This window comes from the organism of the source record quoted next, unplaced genomic scaffold (assembly GCF_019419815.1).
Source record: "Pyrus x bretschneideri cultivar Hongxiangsu unplaced genomic scaffold, Pyrus_bretschneideri_v1 Contig16, whole genome shotgun sequence".
Taxonomy (NCBI): Eukaryota; Viridiplantae; Streptophyta; class Magnoliopsida; order Rosales; family Rosaceae; genus Pyrus; species Pyrus x bretschneideri.
In genome coordinates, this window is record NW_025999457.1 from 7,420,418 (window position 1) to 7,441,530 (window position 21,113).

Below are 21,113 nucleotides of genomic sequence, written 5' to 3' on the forward strand. Positions count from 1 at the left end.
TCGCAATTCCAACAAAAAAGTTTATGAGCACAAGTCATGTAATTCAAATAGGGTTACATAAATGATAATATTTTTGCTGTTGTCCCGAATTTAAACACAAGAACCCTCGGAGAAGTTTATTGTTCAAAAAGTTCCTTTGCATATTCGCGGCAAGTGTGAAAGAATAACTTTCCCAGCGACCAAAAAGTCCCTTTGCACTTGGAATTCCATGTTTTCACCGTCAGAGTAGGTGGGTTGATGACGCTGAGATTCTCCAAAGGCAAGACCGACCAATACCCAACCAAATCTGAAAGTCTAAATGCAACCGCATGCGAACACTCTAGTAGTCTAATCCAACTACTTTCCAATATTTACTTTTTTAGAAACTTTTTTACAACGATCACTTAAAATGAAATTGTTATAAAAAAACTCCGATAGTTAATTTTATAGAATCACTACCATATGAGTGATCAACTCCACGACATTATTCCCAATTACCTAACTACAAGTATTGTCAATGAGCACAACCCCAGTTTACCCACTCCTTAAACAAAAAAATTGCCAAATTGAAATCTAGAGATAGTCACCATATCTTGCCACATCAACAAACTAACAGAAAATCTAACGAAACTAGATGGCATGGATCAAGTTAATATTTTAGGTCAATTTTAAGGACGAAATTGATTGATTTTCAAATTAATGGATTACAGTGATGAGTTAGGTCAATTTTAGAGTCATTTGTGATAAAAACTCAAAGTAAAGTAAAAACCTCATGTATTTACGGTTGAAAATGAATCTCACATTGATAGGAGGAATAATCTTGCATGAGCTTATAAGTAAGTTGGATTAATGCCCATATTGCCAATTGGTTTTATAGTGGAATCTCAAATTTCTTCTCTTCCCCCAATGTCCCTATCTCTCATTAGAAACGACTTCACCCAAGTACACCTTTATCCAGTTCAAGGGTTTGCTGAAATCGTTTCATCGAGTGAAGGTTTTAGCTGACACAATTTGACCTTATTCGATAAAAAAATTTAATCAAGGCAGAAGCTGCGAGTTCCAGCCCCGTCAATCCAACAGAATATAATACTAATAGCTAGTTTGGAGTTGTGCTTTTTTTCAAAATTGCTTCTGGTATGCTATGATAATAAATAACTGTTAATTGTTTGATATACTATAGTAATAAAAGTGTTTTTAGCTAAAAAAAAGTGTTAGAGATGGGGGTAGGATTGTCGATATGAAAGTTGCATTAATGGTATTTTTTCACCCGCCTCCAATAGAAAAAATAAAATTAAAAAAAAAAAGAAAAAAAAAAGCTTTTTTGAAAAGCATGTCTAGAGATGCTCCTGCTTTCTGCTGTTTTGGATATAACTAGAAAGTGTGACCCGCGCGTTGCTGCAGGAAATGTCACCTGCGTGTTGCTGCGGGATTGAAAATTTTATGACAAATTATGATTAAAACATGTAAAAGATAATGCATCCAATGATTGTGGACCTAATGTCATCAAACCAAAGTAAACTTTCATTTAACTAAGTTCTTAGCACTTCAGTTAAATCTCAAGTTTTAAAAAGTAGTTCAATTTGACTAAAATTATACAGAGTGAGGGAAAAAGACAAAACAAACAGTTGCGGAAAGGTGTACATTGACACTAATCCTGTAAGTCAAATATGAAAAATGTTAAGAATGTAGAAACTTAAATTATCCCTAGCATCAGTAGATTAACAATGAAGAAACAAAATTCATATGTTTATATTGATTGTCGCTTGACAATTCAGCATGGGAAAAAATGCAAGAAAAAAATATTGTTAAATATCATGTGAATAAGTGAATAACAGTGAACATTACATATAGTATAACATGAATATGCATGTGCATAGTAAATACTACGCAATAATATGCATAGGCAAACACTAACTATCAATTAACCATTTTAATTAACACTATAGAAAAGTTGTTTTTAAGTATAAAAAGATCTAATACAAAGAATAGAACACTGAATATTATAAAAAATAAATCCATATAATATACAGACACAAAGATTATGAAAATATATATCATTTGACAATACAAAATCAAGCAATGTCTAAAGATGACAAAAAGATCCCAAATAGTGTTTTGACCCAAAAAATAAAGATCCTAGATAGAGTTTATTACAGAAAGCAGCAACGTTAGATCATATGCATTGAAACAATTAACAAATTTTCAATGAGCAATACTAAGTATTTATTACTTAAGATCATTAAGTAATGATTGCTCACCTTTTCATCAACCAGTATACGTGCAGACCTGTATATTTATCAGTTGTCATCAGAACAGGCAGACTTTAATTTTTACTGCCTTTTTATACGGTTATCAGTTCTGATCCAAGTAAACTAAAAAAACCAATTATAATTAAAGATTTATGAGTTATAGCTAAATCAAACAATGGTTGTATCTCAAGAAGTGAAAGATAATTAGTTGTGCCTAGTTTTATGCCAACACTTCATATTACATCCAATTTAACTATTACAACAATATAGTGACACACTTAACATAAAATTCTGCCAACCATATAACAATAGTAAATCAAGTAATATGCAAAAATTAGAAATGCATCATAAAAAGTAAATATCTTATCTCATACGTGTTAAAATGATTAACAAATTCTTAGTCAGTCGTATCTTATTAAGACTCGTGGCTGAGAAAATAAGAAGGGAGAAAGAGAGAAATGAAACATTATCATCTAGTCTCTTTAACTGTGCAAAACTTAAAATTCACATAGTCAACGGCCATACTTGAAATCAATGAATTAAAAATTAATAAAACTTCATCAGAGATTCATAGTAATAGTTAAAAATTTGGAAGACCCAAATAAAAATCATTTAGCTATAAACAGTAAGCAAAAACGTGAAGAAAAAAAATAGAGATGCACTAAGACCATAATTCATGACTGTTATCCAAAATCTCCAAAGTAAACATACAATCAAATAGATTCCTCTCTTTTTTTCGTCTCTCTCCCTGTTATTTACTATTGTGATAAGGTTATGATAAGCAATTATTTTTCCAAAATTTAATAATAATAAACATCACAGTATAAGTTTAACATGAGAGAGAGTCAATCTCTACCTTTGATATGTTGATCCTACCATTCCCCTGCATACTTGATCCTTTTTAAGTCCACCTATTGGCAAAAAAATAAAGACAAAACTTGTAACACCATTTAAACAAAAAGAGATTTCTCAATCAGAGAAAACTTCAATTTCAATTAATTTATTTTGTTATCAATGCAATATTGGAACTTGCATTTGGTTCAAAAACGTAATGTAAATTGATCAAGCAAAAGAAACTAAAAATAGAATCTATACCAATTGGTTTAAAAGCATTAAACAGTATGACAATGAAAATTTCATACTGAAACCTCACCTTGTGACATTACCTTATATGTGTTCATTTCCTATTTTTCATCAGATGCATTCTCATTCTCTAATTGTTGAGTTTAATTTTTCTTTCAACTCCCTATGTAGATGGGCTCAACCTCCTTTTGTTTTTCCTAGAATTTTTTCACTGAAGTGCAAACCCGTATAAGCGTTTGAAAACTTGTATTGGTTATGGATATTAACAAACTGTAGAGAACTTGTTACATAATATACATACCAACAGCATTAGAACAAACGAGAAACGGTGGGTATCATCAATAGTACTTGTCATTGACATCAACTTATCATCCAAAGCGGCATTTAATTTCTTTTATTCTTCATCATCTATGATATATATGAATAATAGATCTCAAAAGAATGATAAAAAAAAAAACAAACAAAGTATGGTCGAAATTGCTTTATAATTTCGTATCAATATGGCATGAAAACTTGGTTGATTCATTTGTGAACTAAATTAAAAACAAACTTAAACGTTAATTTAGTGATGAGAGGTTGATTATTCAGTGATAAACTACATATGCACGCCACTGTCTACTTAAGGTGAGCAATTTGAAGATTCTATACCTCAAGCATCTGGAACCGTACATACAAAAGCGGCAAAAACGATGGCCACTGCTTCCTGAAAATAAAAAAAGCAAATCATATACCCGCACTAAAAATCCATATACAACACAACCCCAAAATTAATTATCACCAATTTTCTGTACCAAAATTAATTATCACCAATTTTTTTTACAGAAAATAGATCCGCAAACTAAACACGACCCAAAAAAATTTTAAATTTTGTTCAACAAAAGATATAAGAGGAGGAACATAAATTATATACCTTAATCGGAAGGGGCCTGCAAACTTCTATACAAAAACCATAAAATTCGAACGGCAACGTTACCTGAAATAAAAAACAACCAAATCATACACCCACACTAAAAATCCAAACTCATAAACCATGAACACTTCTCCCTGGAAATAAAAAACAACCAAATCACAACCCATACTAAAATCCCAAACAGACAAAGGAAACCCCAATAATTAATCATCCCACCAAAAACGAAACAGGACCAAAAAAAAATTAAAAATTCTGTTGGAAAAAGATTTAAGAACAAAAACATAAATTATATACCTCACCCAGAAAGGGCTTGCAAGCTTGTACAATAAAACCTTAAAATTCGAAGACCAATGTTTCCTGCAACAAAAAACGAAATCAGATCAAACATCCACACACAAAGTACGAAAAAAATTAAGAAAACGCTAAGCACAAAACGGCAAGAATTGAATTTTACACTAATCAATTAAAAAAAAAATTTCTTGCTAACCAAACAGAAAATAAGATGCGGATGAAGCAACACACCTAAAATGGCGTGATTGGTTTCTGGAAAACAGCCAAAAAAATCCAAAATGCCTTTCTAGACGACGGAATCGAAATCGAAACGGAGAGACAGACGAAGAGATAGAGAGAGCAAATGAAAAGGAAAAGAGACGGAACAAAATGGAAGACATTTCACCACCAAATTTCAACAAAGAAGTAACAAAGCACAAAAAAACAAAAAAAAAAAAAAAACTCAAATATTTGGCTTTTGGGTAGTTGAGAAGAAGTGAGATTTAATTACCTGTCAAAGGCTAAATTGGGAGCACGATGGCGCGTCGAAGAGAATGAACATATGAGGAAGCAAAGATCGAACAGATCTCATGAAGCGGAATCGAAATCGCTAATCGGTTGAAGAGCACAGTTTTTTCCTTTTTGGATTTCTGCGATTTCTGAGGAAGAAGTCAAGAGACTTCTATTGGACACCAGGGTTAAAATACACCAGAAGAGTCCGGAAGAGTAAAAACAAAAAGAAGGGAGCACGGTGACCAACACGTGTGAAACATGACACAAATGCAATTAAACAAATCAAGCAGGGGCAAAAAGGGAAGCACACTGCTTAAGAACAGTGCCACCCGAGTTTGGGTTTTAGTATATATAAATTTTGAAAAAAAAATCACTTTTTTTTCTTTATCATTTACCCAACATAATTAAGACTCCACCTTTTTAAAAAAGATTAAGTAACCACAAACTCAACCCAAAGGAGGAGTGCACAATGATTCTTTGGGAACGATAATAACAAACTCCCATGTTTTTATTTCAATGAGAATTTAAGGTTTTAACATAGAATCTAAATACAAGAATTCGGTTAAACATTTAGGGAGATCAAATATTTTAAACTAAATTTGCAAATTAAATATTATGGTTGTCAATCGTTGGATTATTAATTAAATATCAATTAACGTGTTCTTATTACTAACATATAATTTAACTTACAAATTTAATTTAAAATTTTAATGTTCCCAGCATTATCTTTATTTATATATCAGCTATCATAGCTCGATTTCTTCTTGGAGTTAATAGTCATTCACCTTTTTTAGCCATTAAATTGAAGAAATAAACTGAGAAAGACAAGTTTAAAATTAAATAGAAAAGACCAATAGGGAATGGTAGAAAGTTATGAATTGCGGAAAGAGAAATGCTAAGAAAGTTTTTTAAAAAATAGGACTATTCATAGATTATTCGCTACGTTATTTTTTTGACACAATATTTTATAATATTAAAATAAAAATTAACGTTAATTATAAAATGTCAGAAAATTTAACTTTAAAAGTGTTTCCTTAACACTACTCGTGCGTAAAAGCATTTGTTAGGAAAAATTAACACGCTTTAACAAATATTTGGCATACGTCAACGAGAAGACTGAGAGACAGGTGGGGTCCCATCGCACGTGAGCACTTGAGTTCAGTGTTACCTTGCTTACTTTCTTACCGTTACCCTCAACTTGTTTTTTTGGGGTCTGAAGTCCGTCGTCTTCCGCACTCTGCACAAAAACAGCACACAGTTTCTGACTGTCGACACACTTCATCGTCATCGTCCATGGCGTCGTCGCTTTCGCACTTCCCCATCCTCCTTGTCTTCCTCTTATTCACCGCTTTCCTTTCTGCAGGTACGTAATTACTTCTACTTTCCCGGAAAATAAAGGAAAAAGTCACTTTCCCGAGAAAAATATAAAAATTTGTTAAAGTTTTGCGTAATGAATTGATGAGAAAAACCGCTTTCCTTTCTGCAGGTACGTAATTAATTTGTTATTAGCACTGCTCGAATACCAAGTAACTTTCCCTTACTTACCTCATCTCGTAAGTAGGGAAAAACCCCACTGAAACGATTTGCTTTGATTGCAGACTCACAGTCCTTCATCGGAGTCAACTACGGCCAGGTCGCTGACAACCTCCCGCCGCCCTCCGACACCGCTAAACTCCTCCAGTCCACCGCCATCAAGCGCGTCCGTCTCTTTGGCCCCGACCCGGCCATCATCAAGGCGCTCGCCGGCTCCGGCATCGCTATCGCCATTGGCACCGCGAACGGCGACCTCCCGGCCCTTGCCTCCGATCCCAACGCGGCGGCGCAGTGGGTGAATTCCAACGTCCTCCCCTTCTACCCCGCCAGTAAAATCGACCTCATCAATGTCGGCAACGAGGTCCTCCTATCCAACGACCAGGGCCTCATCTCCCAGCTACTTCCCGCCATGCGAAATGTCCAATCTGCCCTCTCCGCCGCGTCTCTCGGTGGAAAGGTCCGGGTCTCCACGGTGCACTCCATGGCCGTTTTGTCCCAGTCCGACCCGCCATCTTCCGGTCGGTTCAACCCGGGATTCCAGGACGTTCTCATAGGACTTCTCGCCTTCCAGAGGGACAATGGATCACCGTTTGCGGTCAACCCGTACCCATTTTTTGCTTACCAGAGCGACCCGAGGCCCGAAACGCTGGCGTTTTGCTTATTCCAACCCAACGCGGGACGAGTCGACTCGGGGAGCGGAGTCACGTACATGAACATGTTCGATGCTCAGGTGAGCGTGTTTTACACTATAGTGGGCCGGATTTGGGCTTTTTATTAAGTGGATCTAGGCCCAGTTGAACATTTGAACTGTGGGTCAACCGTCAACGGACTACGATTTGCGTTATACGACGACTCACACGTTAGTCCTTAAATCATGAGTCCACGACATTGACGTAAGAGTTTAGAACTAATGGTTTTTTTGGTAATTGGCGTTCGCTTTGCGGTTTGTTTTAGAAGCACTCATGCACATAAGCACTTTTGTTAGAAGCTAAAATCAATAGAAGGGTTTCATATAGGTGCTTCTATGGAAAGCACGGATAGTTTTAAAAGTACTTTTATTATTTAGATGAGTTTTTTGTTATCTAAAAGATGTCGGTTGTTGTAGCCATTTCTAAATGCACTTCCAACCAAACACTTAAGGCAAATATGCACCCTGCATGTGGTTAGAGTCAAAAGTAGATTAGAGAAAATTAGACAACGTGGGGTGTGAGGATTAGTTGAAAAAAAAGATGAAAGAAAATGTAGAATAAAGCAATTAATATAATATTACTATATCTTTAACTTTTAGGTCTTTTACTTGAACATCTACGAGATGTCTAATTATAAACATAAAATTTAAATTTGGCAACCTATGTTGCACTTTGGCCTTTTTTTGGTTTTCTATCCAATATGTCAAATTAAATTATTATTTTATTACATTAAGCTATTATACTAAATGTTTTAAAACAATAAAATGCATTTTATAATCAAATAAAAAAAAATTGAAGTTGCTATCAATTTTGGTAGCAGGGATGTGGGCTGTCAATCCATGTTATGTCACATCAAATTTGGCTTTTTGATTTGAATACATTGTTGTTGCCTTTTTTTAATATTAGTGCTGATTTGAATATTTTGACATCTCATTTGGAAATGCTCTTAGCTTAATAAAAAGCATGGATAATAAGATTTAGGTGTAGGAAATGAGGGTTTTTGGAAACCCCAATTTCAACAATCATTTAATTACCATCATCCATATTACTCTTGTATTATTGTCCGTTGCTTTATCAAGGAAATGATGGGATCATTGAAATTACCTTCTATGTGCAATTGATGCATGGTGACAATGTGACAGGCTGGCTAGTGTCCCATCGCAATAATTTTAGATGAGGCCATGATTTCTATTGGCTTTGGATTTAGTACAACGTATTTGAAAAAAGGGGTTTTTTGAAATGGGTCCAAAGTAACTAAAAATTGGACCTATTTCAAAAGTCAAAAGTCACTAAAAATTGGACCTATTTCAAAAGGTAGTCTATAAAATTAGACCTATTTCAAATTTCCCTTGAAAAAAACCTAGACAAATTTTGTTGTTTCATAGAATCAAAATTTAATTTGGGACCACCATATAAAAGCATAAACCTCCTATTTCTTACTATAGGAGAAAATGTTAGTGAAACTTTAGTAGCAATGGGTTTTTTCCCCCGCAAATCCTTGAGATAGCATTCGAATCTTTTGCGGTCAGATGATGCTGTAAGACCCCAATCTTTTACCATTGTATCGCAATATCATAGGTCCTACCCATGTGAAAGAATTGGAAAGAAAATTGGAAAATGAAATTGAGTTTTGAAGTATTTTCCTTTTGTTATCATTAATCGAACGAGTTTTTTTTTCTCTGTAGCTTAGTAAATGCATAACTTGTTTGAACTATGCGCATTGTTTTCTTTTCTTGCAATGACAATTTTAATGACAAGCTAACTAATTAGAGAGTTCCAATGATTTAACCATTATGCTTGTGAAGTCATTGATTGATGTAGTAATATAAATGATGAAGTTTTACCATCTTTAGGTTGATGCCGTGCGGTCAGCCTTGAATGCAGTTGGATTCAAGGACATTGACATTTTGATCGCTGAGACTGGATGGCCATACCATGGAGATAGCAACGAAGTTGGAACTAGTGTGGAGAATGCAAGGGCGTTTAATGGCAATTTGATTGCACACCTTAGATCCATGGTTGGGACTCCGTTGATGCCTGGAAAATCTGTGGAGACTTATATCTTCGCACTCTACGATGAGGATTTGAAACCTGGTCCAACCTCCGAGCGATCCTTTGGTCTGTTCAAGCCTGATCTAACTGCGACATATGAAGTTGGTCTCACAAAGAGTAGCCAGGTGACATATTTAAAACCTTCTAGCAAAATGTTCTCTTACCTCATCACTTTTATGTGTTATATTGTTGACTGCAAATTTAGATAATTTGTTATATGGACCGTTCAATACATATGAGAACATAACATGTCCTGTATCTGGCCGGACCTTATAATGCCTAATATCCTATGCTTTATAATACGCATGATTAGTTATAACCCTTGGATTTCTATCCTTCAGACTCCATCAACACCAATGGTGTCTCCTTCACCCAAGCCTACTTCAGCACAGTGGTGTGTGCCCAAATCCGGCGTTTCTGATGCTCAATTGCAGGCAAATCTTGACTATGCTTGTGGCCATGGTATTGATTGCAGCGCAATCCAACCAGGAGGCTCCTGTTTCGACCCAAACACTGTTGCATCGCACGCTGCCTATGCCATGAATCTGTATTATCATACTGTTGGCACAATTCCTCTGAATTGCGATTTCTCACAAACAGCGATGCTCACATCCTCAAATCCCAGTAAGTTTTCTTTAACACGAGCACATATCGAAATGGCCCATGTTTTCCATGATGAGGACACACTTAACATAAAAGGGGGATAATAATTCATAAAGTGACCAATTAGAAACGTAAAAGTGTATAATCTTTTGACTTTTGTGGTGATAACGATTCTCTTTATAATCCAACTCCTTTTGTGAATGATTGCACTACTAATTGTGACATTTTTCTTTTCACGCATTTTATATCGGTGAAAAAATGGAACATCTCCAAAACCAGCATGACTACCTGTGAAAAAATGTTTGCTTGATTTGTTTCGGAACTCTTGCTAATTAAGTATGTGAATTGATTGCAGGTTATAATGCTTGCAGTTACACTGGTGGAAGTACATGACTACCTGTGGAAGCAGGAAGCAGGGAAAGTTAATATTATATCGAATAACAGATCTGTGAAGGTTCTATCAATTGGATACAAGGAATAAGGTATTGGTGTGCTTTTTTGTTGTTTTTAATTTATATATGTAACCGTTTAATTGTAAAGGTTCCTAGTTTTATTTGGGATATATATTAACTGTAAGAACTCTACCATGAGTGGGAATGTGAATGAACTAGTTCTTTCTCCAGATATTTATTCCTAAACCTTGGTAAGAAGGTTTTGTTTTCGCGTATGTATTTGGTACAAAAGTGGAAATTTTGTGGGGTTTGTACCACTGTTCGACTCTCGGTATTCTCCTCTCTAGGCCTTATTTCGAATACAAATTTACGAGAATTTTCGAGTATTGATTGGATTGAGTTAGAGCTTTGTTCATGTTGAAGACTGCATCCGACTTTCGCAAACAATGTGGCTAGTGAAATCTTTGCGGGCGCTTTATTGAACTAGAAGTTGCCCAGTGGTAATGTTTTCCGGCCGCATTGCTTACCTCTAACCGATAATTATTTAGTGGTATTTAAACTTTACTTTGTTGGAGGAGATCATGAGCTGAATTTCATAGAGAACAATCTTTCTCCTTACTGAACAAGAAATAAGCACACGACATGCAAATGAAACTTCAATTCCCGATCCCAGAGTTATACTGCCATCGTTTATGTGCTTGAGTGAACGTCAACCGTTTTTAACATCTCTAAGCGATTGTCAGCTACCACAACTACCCTCCTATTCAACCGAAATGATTGTGTGACTATGCGCGCGCTCTCCCTTTCCCCAATCATTTTTAACGAGAGTGGGCAACATTTTTGTTATTGTTCGATTGATGGGCACCTGGCATTGTCAGCAGCAACGATAGCCCAAGTAGCAATAGGAACTAGATTCCAACCTTTGATGGACATATCATATTTGCTTTTGCATCGTGAAGCAATTGCTACTTTGCCAAGAAACATGGGCTGGGCCAGGGAAGTGAAGTAAATATATTTTTTAATGCCTTACATAAAAATATATTTAGTTGAAAACTATTTTTAAAATAACTGAAAGCGTTTTTATTAAAAATATATTTAAAATCGCTTCGTAGTAAAAATTCAAGTGATCCTGGAAAAACAGTCAAGTGTTTTTTTTGCAAAAAGCACATATCTGGTGCTTCTTTTAAAAAGCACTTTAAGTGTTGAAAAAAAAAAAAAAAACACATATCTGATGCTTATTCTAAAATCTATTTTACCAAAAGTATTTTAAATCATTTTAAAAGAACTTCCAAATTAACCATGCAAGTGTTTATTTGAAAGCGCTACTATAACTCAGAAACACTTAAACTTGTTTTTGCTAAACGTAGTAATAAAATGATGTTAGTTATCAAAACGTACTTTCAACCATTACAGAAGCAATCACAAACACGCTATAAGCAATTACTAACTAACTAGGAAGAAAATTATAAAGTTCTCTGGTTGACCTCACCATCCTTCAACCAAAAGGTAGAAATGAAAATCGTACATAGACAATTGATTCAATTACACTTTGTTCATGTTTGGTGTCTGGGATTGGATTAGATTGAATAATTCACTAAATTCAAGCTACGTTGAAGGATGAAATTATGGAGTCCGACTTCCAAAAGAAGTTAGTCATGAAAGAAACTTATATTCACATTCTACCATTTTTTTTTTTTATGATAAATGATATGCTAATATACCCTAAATTTAACTAAACTAGGAGAATGAGGGATAGTTTGAACTCAAAAGGAGTAGGTTGAAGAGGAAGATTCAAACCGACACTTACAAAATTACTAATTGTCACGCTAAACATTTCTTAACTTGACAGGTTAACAATGCCTATGCTTGATTTTTTTTTCTTTTTTTTTTCCTATCTTATAAATGATATTATTATTGGGGTAAAATCCTCAATTGTTAGGAAACCCGCACCAAGATGTATAAGTATTATTATTTTAGTTAATGCAGTAAACCGCCATTCCACCTATGGTTGAAAATTGGTTCATCTATATATACTTATTAACTCTGGGCAACATAATTGATCTAGTTCGTCGTTGGATTTAGTTAAAAAAAAAAAAAAAAAAAAAAAAAAAAAAAAGCAGAGGTTACGAACTGCTTTGTGAACATATATTTAATAAAATAATTGTGAGAACAACGACCAAGCAATCCATTGTCGTCCAGCGGTTAGGATATCTGGCTTTCACCCAGGAGACCCGGGTTCGATTCCCGGCAATGGAACTTTTTGGCATTTTATTTAATTTTACACTTACGCTTACATGCTGCTATATTTTATCTTCTTTGGGAAAAGACGTAAATGTTCAGTGATCTATTTGGGATGATTTTTATGTTTATTTTTCCTTTTATACAAGTGATACTCGAGGCTTTAAATGTAAAAATAAATACTCTAAATAAGTATTATACTATCATATCGAATGAATTGAATTCAATGCAACAAGTATTGTACTATCATATCGAATGAATTGAATTCAATTGATGCATATTGACATTCAAACCCAAACCCATGCTGCTGCCACCACTCATGCCCCTTCTCCCCACTCCCCAACCACCACAACAACCCCACTCTCTGATCCCTTTTTTTTTTTTTTTTGAACAAAAGATATTATCTCTATTAAGGAAGTGAGAAGTGGAGCAATAATGTGGTTCGAATTCGTCTTTGATTAAAATCAAACCTAAGAGCTCTCACTTGCAAGTGAAAAATACGACTATAGACCAAAATATTAAGTGACATCTCTCCTAACTTCTTTTACCAATTTTATTTCACTTTTTTTCAAGGGCGAAGCTACATAGGAGCGAAAGGGGGCCGATGCCCCTCCGCTCGTCAGAAAACAAGGGCAGGAGCAACACTTGAACCCCTCTGGTTCGGCCGAAAACTGGGATGCACCGCGCCATGGCGGTTCTAAAACTAGAAACATGCGCGCGTAGGGTTTTTTTTTTTTTTTTTTTTAATTTTAAAATCCAGGCCAAAACGACGTCGTTTTGGGCCTGGTAAAATTAAATTAAATTTTTTGGTAAACGGCAGTCATTTTGGGGGATTATCAAATAAAAATGATAATAAACGAGAGGCCACTGGTCATCATCCCCATCCCAATCCCACCCCGCTTCAATTAAACCCTACCCACTCTTTTCCCAGATAACCAATCCTATCCCCCCCACCATTACCCCCTTTCTCCCCCACACGACAAAACCTCTAGGGCCCCAGATTTCATTTTTCAAAATTGTTCCAGATCCCAGGAATACAAAGCAGCCATCTCGTTCCATTGGTTGCCCACCAAGACCAAGCTCCATAGTCCAAACGCAACTGGCCACGCATTCCATGCCAGCCGCTCCAATTAACGTCAAATTTTAATTTTTTTTTAATTTTTATTTATTTCAAACCCCAATTGATTATTGAATACAATTTTTTGTTTAATTGATATAGGATTATAGGGTAATACATATGGCTATTGATTATAGATTATTCATATGAATACAACGATTATTGATTTGTTTGTTTTTTTTTCTTTTTTTGAAGTATATAAAAATTGAATACTATGTTTTTTTTTGTTTTTTTTATTTTATTTTTATTTTTATGAATACTATGAAAATTGAATTCTTGATTATTCATATGATTGTTGGTACTAATTAATTAAATTCGTAGTCTACTTTAGGATTAAGAGTCTAAGATATATATTTTTTTCTTTCGTTATACAGTTACGTAATAGAACAATACTATAAGAAATAGTGCTTAAATCCTTCTCTAAATATTCCGGATGGTTCTCCTCTTCCTTCAAATATTCCGGGTAGTCCTCCTCCACCTTTAAATATTCCAAGTAGGGACTCCTTCGAGTATTCCAGGTAGTGCACAACAAAGTAAGGTTACTGAGTTGGATAAAATATTAGCTAATCTTCCTGCAGACCCTGGACCGAGACATCGAATGCTTGATTATCCACTCAAGTATTGCGAAGCAATTCGTAGATACTACCTCCAAAATGAACCTTGTCAACCTAAATCTCACATCATTCCAAGGAAAGCTAGCGACAATTGATATTTTATCACAGGTTGGTTTGATAATTTTAAGTGGTAGTATAATAAAAGATGTTGCATTTTGCCATTCTTGCTATCTTTTTAAATGTGATTTTGATAAAGCGGGTAGTAGTGGAAGTGATGTCTTCACTGAAAAAGGGTTTACAAATTGGAGGAAAGGACTCGAAAATTTTCGAGTCCATGAAGGAGGTGTTGGAAATCTTCATAATAAAGCTATGCAACAAGCTAGAGACTTGATGACACAAAAACAACACATTGAAACATTTGTGATCAAGCAAATTGATGAAGCTCGCGTTAATTATCACACTTTACTGAGTGGAGCACTTGATTGCGCAAGATGATTGTTGAGACAAGGTTTGGCTTTTTGTGAGCACAATGAATCTGTGAAATCGAGCAATAGGGGTAATTATATAGAGCTTTATGCAATTTCTTGCCGATCATAATGAGAAAGTTAGGAAGGTTGTGTTTGAGAATGCTTCCAAGAATCTCAAGTATACTTCTTCCGATATTCAAAAGGATCTTGTTCATGCTTATGCTATTGAAACTATTAATGCAATCACTAAAGATATGGAAGGTACATTTTTTTTTTCTCTCTTGGTTGATGGATCATGTGATGCTTCGACTAAAGAGCAAATGGCGGTGGTAGCATTATGTGAACAAAAAAGGAGAAGCAATTGAAAAGTTTTTGGGTGTTCAACATGTCACCTCTACAACTAGTAGCTCGCTTGAAGATGCCATTGAGAGATTGTTTGCTACAACAAATTTGAGTATGTCCATGTTACGAGGACAAGGCTATGATGGAGCTAGTAATATAAGAGGTGAATTAAATGGTCTTAAAACAAAAATTTTGAACAAATACCCTCAAGCATTTTATATTCATTGTTTTGCACGCCAACTCCAACTAGCTCTTGTATTCATGGCAAAGGAAAATGAGGATGTTGCCAATTTTTTCATCAATGCTAGTAGTTTGATTAATCTTATTGGATCATCATGTAAGCATCGTGATGCATTTAGAGAGAAATAACATGAACAAATTCAGAAAGCTCTTGATCTTGGTAATCTTGAAATGGGTCAAAGTTCAATCAAGAAAGTAGTCTCATGCGTCCATGTGATATACGGTGGAACTCGTATTATGGTACTATAGTTAGTATTATTGTTATGTTTGAAGCCGTGGTAGAGGTGGTTGAATGGATTAAAAGTGATTGCAACCAAGATAATCTCGGTGAAGCAACTAGGTTATTCAAAGAAATACAAACTTTTGATTTTGCATTTCACCTTTTCATGATGAGACTTATATTGGGAATTACAAATGAGTTATCTCAAGCATTGCAAAAGACAGATCAAGATATTGTGAATGCGATGGCGTTAGTGGAAGTATGCAAGCAAAGACTACAATCCTTGAGAGATGATGACTTTGAGGACTTGTTTCATGATATAGAAAAGTTTTGTGAGGAGCATGATATTATCGTTCCTATCATGGAGGATATGCATTTCGTACCTGGAAAATCAAGGCACAAAACTCCGAAAATCACAAACTTCCATTACTATTGTGTGGACCTCTATTTTCTAGTCCTTGATATGCAACTAAAGGAATTAAATGATCGCTTCAATGAGGTAAACACTGAGTTGCTTCTTTGTATGGCATGTTTGAGTCTGGTGAATAATTTTGCATCTTTTGACAAAGCAAAAATTGTTCATTTAGCCCAACTTTATTTTCAAGATTTTGATCGTATGGACCTTATGAATCTTCCAATTCAACTTGACAATTACATTCATGATATGAAGATGCATAGTGAGTTTTCATCATTGAAAGGAATTAGTAATCTTGCAAAGAGTTAGTGAAGACCGGAAGGTGTGAAAGCTATATGTTAGTGTATAAGTTTCTTACATTGGCTTTGGTATTACCGGTTGCAACCTCTTCGGTGGGGAGAGCTTTTTCTGCTATGAAGATTGTGAAAACATCATTGCGTAACAAAATGGGAGATCAATGGTTGAGTGATAGCATGGTTGTTTACATTGAGAGAGATGTATTTGCTTTTATTGATAATGAGCCTATTATGCGACGTTTTCATGACATGAAACCTCGCCGGCAACAATTGTAATTTGTTTGTATTGATTAATTATGAAAGACATTACTATATAAAAAAATTTAGTTGTTGCCACTTTTCTTTAACCTTGCACTCTTTTAAGTTTGCCCTTCCCCCCAAGAAATCCTGGCTTCGCCACTGCATATAATATCTTTAAAATATTTCAATTTCATACATTTACTTATTATTTAATTTCAATTTCATTCATCCGTTAGAAAATCTGTTAAGTAAATCGTTAAGTGATGACGTGGTAAATATGGGATCTACATTTGTGCTGACGTGGCTGCCACATTTGTGCCATGTGGCAAATTTTTTTTTTAATGCATTTAAAAAATAATAATTTACCGTAAAATAATTAATTAAATAAAGAAAAAAAAAACCTAAAACCCATCTTCCCCGACCTACCTTCTCCCTTTCCTCCACTCTCTTCACCTCCCTTTCTCTTCTCTCTCCCTAAAGACCCACTTCTCCCTCTTCACCTCCCCGACCCACCTTTTCCCTCTCCTCCACTCTCTTCACCTCCCCTCCTATCATCATTGTCATCCTCACAGCCACACTAGTGGCCTCAATTTGCCTATTTCTCATCCTCAGCCACCTCAACCATTTGCCTATCGAAATTCGAGGCCAACAACGAGCTTCGTCTCCTCCCGCTCTGCTGCCACGCCTTCCATGCCGTCTGCATCGACACGTGGCTTCAGTCGCAGTAGACTTGCCCACTTTGTCACTCATCAATCGTCGTTTCCGACGCCGAGCTCATGACGCTCACCTCCTCTTTGCCTCCCGCTACAACATTTCTCCCTTCGATAACTCGCTTACATACCGCCACTTGTCTCACCCCCTCCGACGCCCAGATCTCCCGCTCCATCAACAACTCCAATGTCCTCGCCGACTTCACTATCAAGATCCTCAACACCTGGCTTAACAGCCCCATCATATTTCTTGTCCGGCCTTAATTTTTTGATTTTTGATTTTTTATCTTTTTATTTTTTGGGGATTAGGGTTAGGTGCATGTTGATTTTGGGAGAGAGAAGGGAGGGGAGGTGAAGAGAGTGGTGGAAAGGGAAAAGGTGGGTCGGGGAGGTGAAGAGAGTGGAGGAGAGGGAGAAGATGGGTCGGGGAAGATGGGTTTTAGGGTTTTTTATTTTTATTTTTAACTTTTCTTTAATTAATTATTTTAGGGTAAATTATTATCTTTTAAATGCATACAAAAATTATTTTTTTGCCACGTGCACAAATTTGGCAACCATGTCATTACTTAACAGTTTACTTAATGGATTTTCTAACAGATTTATGAAATTAAAATAAAATGATAAGTAAATGTATGAAATTGAAATATTTTAAAGATATTGTATGAGGTTATGTTACAATCGATCTTAAACTTGAGGGGGTAAAATGTAATTTACCTAACAAATAACTAAAATCCCCAGCAAGTCAGCCACCCCACCCACCGACCACGGGCCAATCAACATCGACCACCCACCCCCAATCTTCTACATGCCAGCAACATATCCTCCTTTCTATCTCTTTCCTCGTTCTTTCTATCTATATTTGGCCAAGCGGAAGGTAGCCATGAATTTTTGCATAGCATGGCCATCTCAATTCCAAAGCTAATTCAATAAACTGCAAGCAGGATGCAAAAATCAACAAAAAAAAAAAATCATCAGATGTGTTCCCAAATGAATGAAACATTATAAATTAAGGTGAAGGTTAGGGACAAAATGACCAGTGGCGGCGCTAGGACTGGGAGGTAGATGACAACCTAGTTGGTGGGTGATTGTACGCCAGTGAGAGGGCTGTCGTGGCGGTCGCCGGCAATGGGGTGGCTCATTGGTGGGTTTCTGATTTTTTTGTTTGTAAATTTTAATTTTTCTGGGTAAATTTGAGATTTTAAGAGGAAAAAAAAATTGAATGTGGGGTGTTTTCCGTAGTTTGTGGGGGTGCCAATAAAATTACTCAATAACATAATACTAAAGTGTTAGTAAATCATTTACAATTAAAATACAGAAGTGAAACTCACAACTTTAGAAATTTAATTGGTCATTTTTTTATCTTTTATGAATCAATTGATCTTTTAGTACAAGGTAATTTTCATGGGAAAAAAAAACCCGCTCAATCAGAAAAAAAAAAAAAAAAAAAAAAAAAAAAAAAAACAGTTGAACTAATTTGAACTAGGCTGAAAAAATCAAATTTTGACCAAAATCAAGTGAAATAAGTTGTGAATCAAATTGAACGGGTTCGAATCAATTCTACTCACCAATCATTGCGATTAATAACAATGTCATCATGCTCCGGTTAGTATGTCACAATGTCATCGTGAATATATGTCGGTTTTGACAACCATTGAGCTAATATTGGTTATAGTGGTTTGGTTCAATTGTCATGACTATTTTTCATGCGCAGCTAACTCGAGCTGAAATCAATATTCGTGATGTTTGAGTGGTGGGGATGAGTCAAACCGGATAGCATTCCCCACCTAAATTCTGAAATTATTAATCATATTGTGACAAAATTCATAATCAAGCTCAATGCAATTGAATTTACATCCAATTTCCCTCTTATTCAGGCTAACATACACATCATTTGCAGTCACCCACATCACATAAATACATCTTGCAATTGGGCCTTTGTGGGCTGTATGTATGACTGTCAGTTTTACACTTTTGATTGGTGAAAAATTAATCATCGGTAAATTATCCTGATGTTTAGAGTCTTTCTCCTCACCTCACTATGCTTCAAATTTAAACCCTTCTCCATCTCTTAGTACAGATTAGTGTAGATATATAAAATAAAAATTATAAAAATGGATCCTCCTACTAGCCCAAATTGTTCGCCACTTACAAGTATGCTCATTTGGGTTTCTAAATTCCAATCACAAATGGGTGTGGGTGTCCATACATAATTAGCCCATAAAAACGTATTACGCATTTACAGATGCTCCTTTTACGAAGTGGGCCTGCTCCACGTTGCAACAAACAAAGCCTCAAATTTGTGGGGCTGGCGAGGTTTGCTGTACCTTGTTTGAACCTGACTATGTAGAAGAGGATGCTCCCAATTGGCTAAAGGGTTTAGAAAACAACTCATTGCCTACCAAGGGGAATGATAATGAATTTTGGCCTTTGGGCCATTTCACTATGGTATGGTTCAGCGGTTGAAGAGACTGAAATACCTTTGTGAGTCTTTTTAACAGGCGGAAGTGTGGATTGTCATAGTGAAGCCACTAGTTAGTGCCTTTGTAAGTCTTTCCAGCTTGCAGAAGTGTGGAATGTTGTGGCGAAGTCACCAGTTGGTACCAATTATCTTTCTTCAACCGTTCACTCGTGCAAAATAAAGGTGCGGGAGAGAATTTCCATCATCGTAGATATCTCTTTCACAGGTCTACATCGTTTCATGAGAACAATCATAACACAGTTAACCAAATATAATTCTTTCACCTTCTATATTTGATGAAGGTGAGTACTCCACAGTGAATTCTTTCACCGTCTATATTTACTTTTCAAGTTCTCAACCACTATCTATCTATATATGTTACTTTCAATTTCAACTCTTTGGTAATCTAATATGGTGCCATATCAGCAACACCTCAAACCCTACTAGTTGAGAACATCTGTTTATGTGCAACTTTTGTTCTTACATATTACTAAACTCCAAATTTGGTTCACAGACATACAAATATACTAAACTCCAAGAATACTTGGGAAACAAGTTTGACCTTAAAAGTTTTAAGTCCAAATTCATTGTACTTTCAAGGTTGCGGAATAACGTCTTTAACACTAAATCAGTGGCGTGGTCATCTCTATTGCAAGATATAAAATGCTTTGAGATGTGTATTTACAGTTTGATTGGCTGGATAACTTCACAATTGAGAGATGTAAAATATGCATTTTAGGGCAGAAAATGAAATAAAAACTTAAATTTATATTCTTTTTTAAATCTTTTGATGATGGGTTTTTTGTATCTTTGTTTTTTTACATTTTTTTTGTGGTGGATCCTGCCACTCCAGTACCGAAAATTAAATGACATCTCAAAACTACATAATTTCTATTAGAGTATGATATCTGATTTACTTTTTATGAAAACATAAAAGAAAATGTAAATATAACTCTTGCGTTTCTAATTGGATGGTGCTCCATACACCAAACTCAATCAAAAAGTTTATACACCAAATAATGTGGCACATTCTACAACTTCTAAACTTTTATTAAAATTATTAATCAAATTCTAACTTAAATTAAACTACAAATTTAATTGGTTTGAGGCAAAAATTTAGTATGTCTGACGTGATTCTTTCAAATTTGCATCTCCTCGTTGAAGATGCTATTAAAGCTACTAAATTTGATCACACAATCAAGAGATTCAAGATAATGACATCTTAATATAGATTCTCGTAGTTGTTCAATCTCCTTTAAAAAATAAAACGGAGGGACATTATTGTTGTAGACTTTTAGTAAAAAAAGGATGACAATTCCATTTGGTTATTGGTTGGGGTCAAACATGTATTTGTAGTTGATTTGTATGTTTCATAGGAGTTGACCCTCTCAATTTCTAATATATTGAGATTTACCTAATGAATAAAAGATTTATTATATTTTTCATTTTTGTTTCAATACACAATGATTAAGTTAGATACTATAATTGAACTAGGATAACTCGATCCCATTGAAATAGGAAAAATAATAAACTGGGGCAATTG

At 35.2% G+C, this 21,113-nt stretch overlaps 1 protein-coding gene, 1 long non-coding RNA gene and 1 other non-coding gene across 13 annotated transcripts; 2 read left to right on the top strand and 1 right to left on the bottom strand.

Moving 5' to 3' along the window:
* Nucleotides 1-1,121: 1,121 nt before the first annotated feature.
* LOC103949670 lies at nt 1,122-6,688 on the bottom strand. 10 transcript variants are annotated; one of them, XR_007257208.1, is made up of 9 exons: nt 6,550-6,688; nt 5,003-6,381; nt 4,516-4,578; nt 4,222-4,284; nt 3,960-4,014; nt 3,613-3,719; nt 3,395-3,522; nt 3,085-3,139; nt 1,478-2,265 (listed from the first exon to the last, which is right to left on the bottom strand). It is a non-coding gene; the product is annotated as an uncharacterized LOC103949670 (long non-coding RNA). The 10 variants fall into 10 exon arrangements; XR_007257209.1 differs by having other exon boundaries at nt 3,382-3,522; XR_007257211.1 differs by lacking the exons at nt 3,395-3,522; nt 3,613-3,719 and adding an exon at nt 1,122-1,400 and having other exon boundaries at nt 2,238-2,265.
* On the top strand, nt 6,231-10,503 carry LOC103963137 (glucan endo-1,3-beta-glucosidase 7-like). 2 transcript variants are annotated; one of them, XM_009375915.3, is made up of 5 exons: nt 6,231-6,367; nt 6,603-7,267; nt 9,080-9,403; nt 9,620-9,902; nt 10,237-10,503. In XM_009375915.3, exons 1-5 carry the CDS (start codon nt 6,298-6,300, stop codon nt 10,272-10,274), a joined length of 1,380 nt encoding a protein of 459 aa, XP_009374190.2. In that variant the 5' UTR covers nt 6,231-6,297; the 3' UTR covers nt 10,275-10,503. The 2 variants fall into 2 exon arrangements, with proteins under 2 accessions (XP_009374190.2, XP_048437080.1); XM_048581123.1 differs by lacking the exon at nt 6,231-6,367 and adding an exon at nt 6,370-6,490.
* A 1,954-nt stretch (nt 10,504-12,457) lies between these two features.
* TRNAE-UUC lies at nt 12,458-12,529 on the top strand. Its single transcript has one exon. It is a non-coding gene; the product is annotated as a tRNA-Glu (tRNA).
* The last annotated feature ends 8,584 nt before the right edge of the window (nt 12,530-21,113 follow it).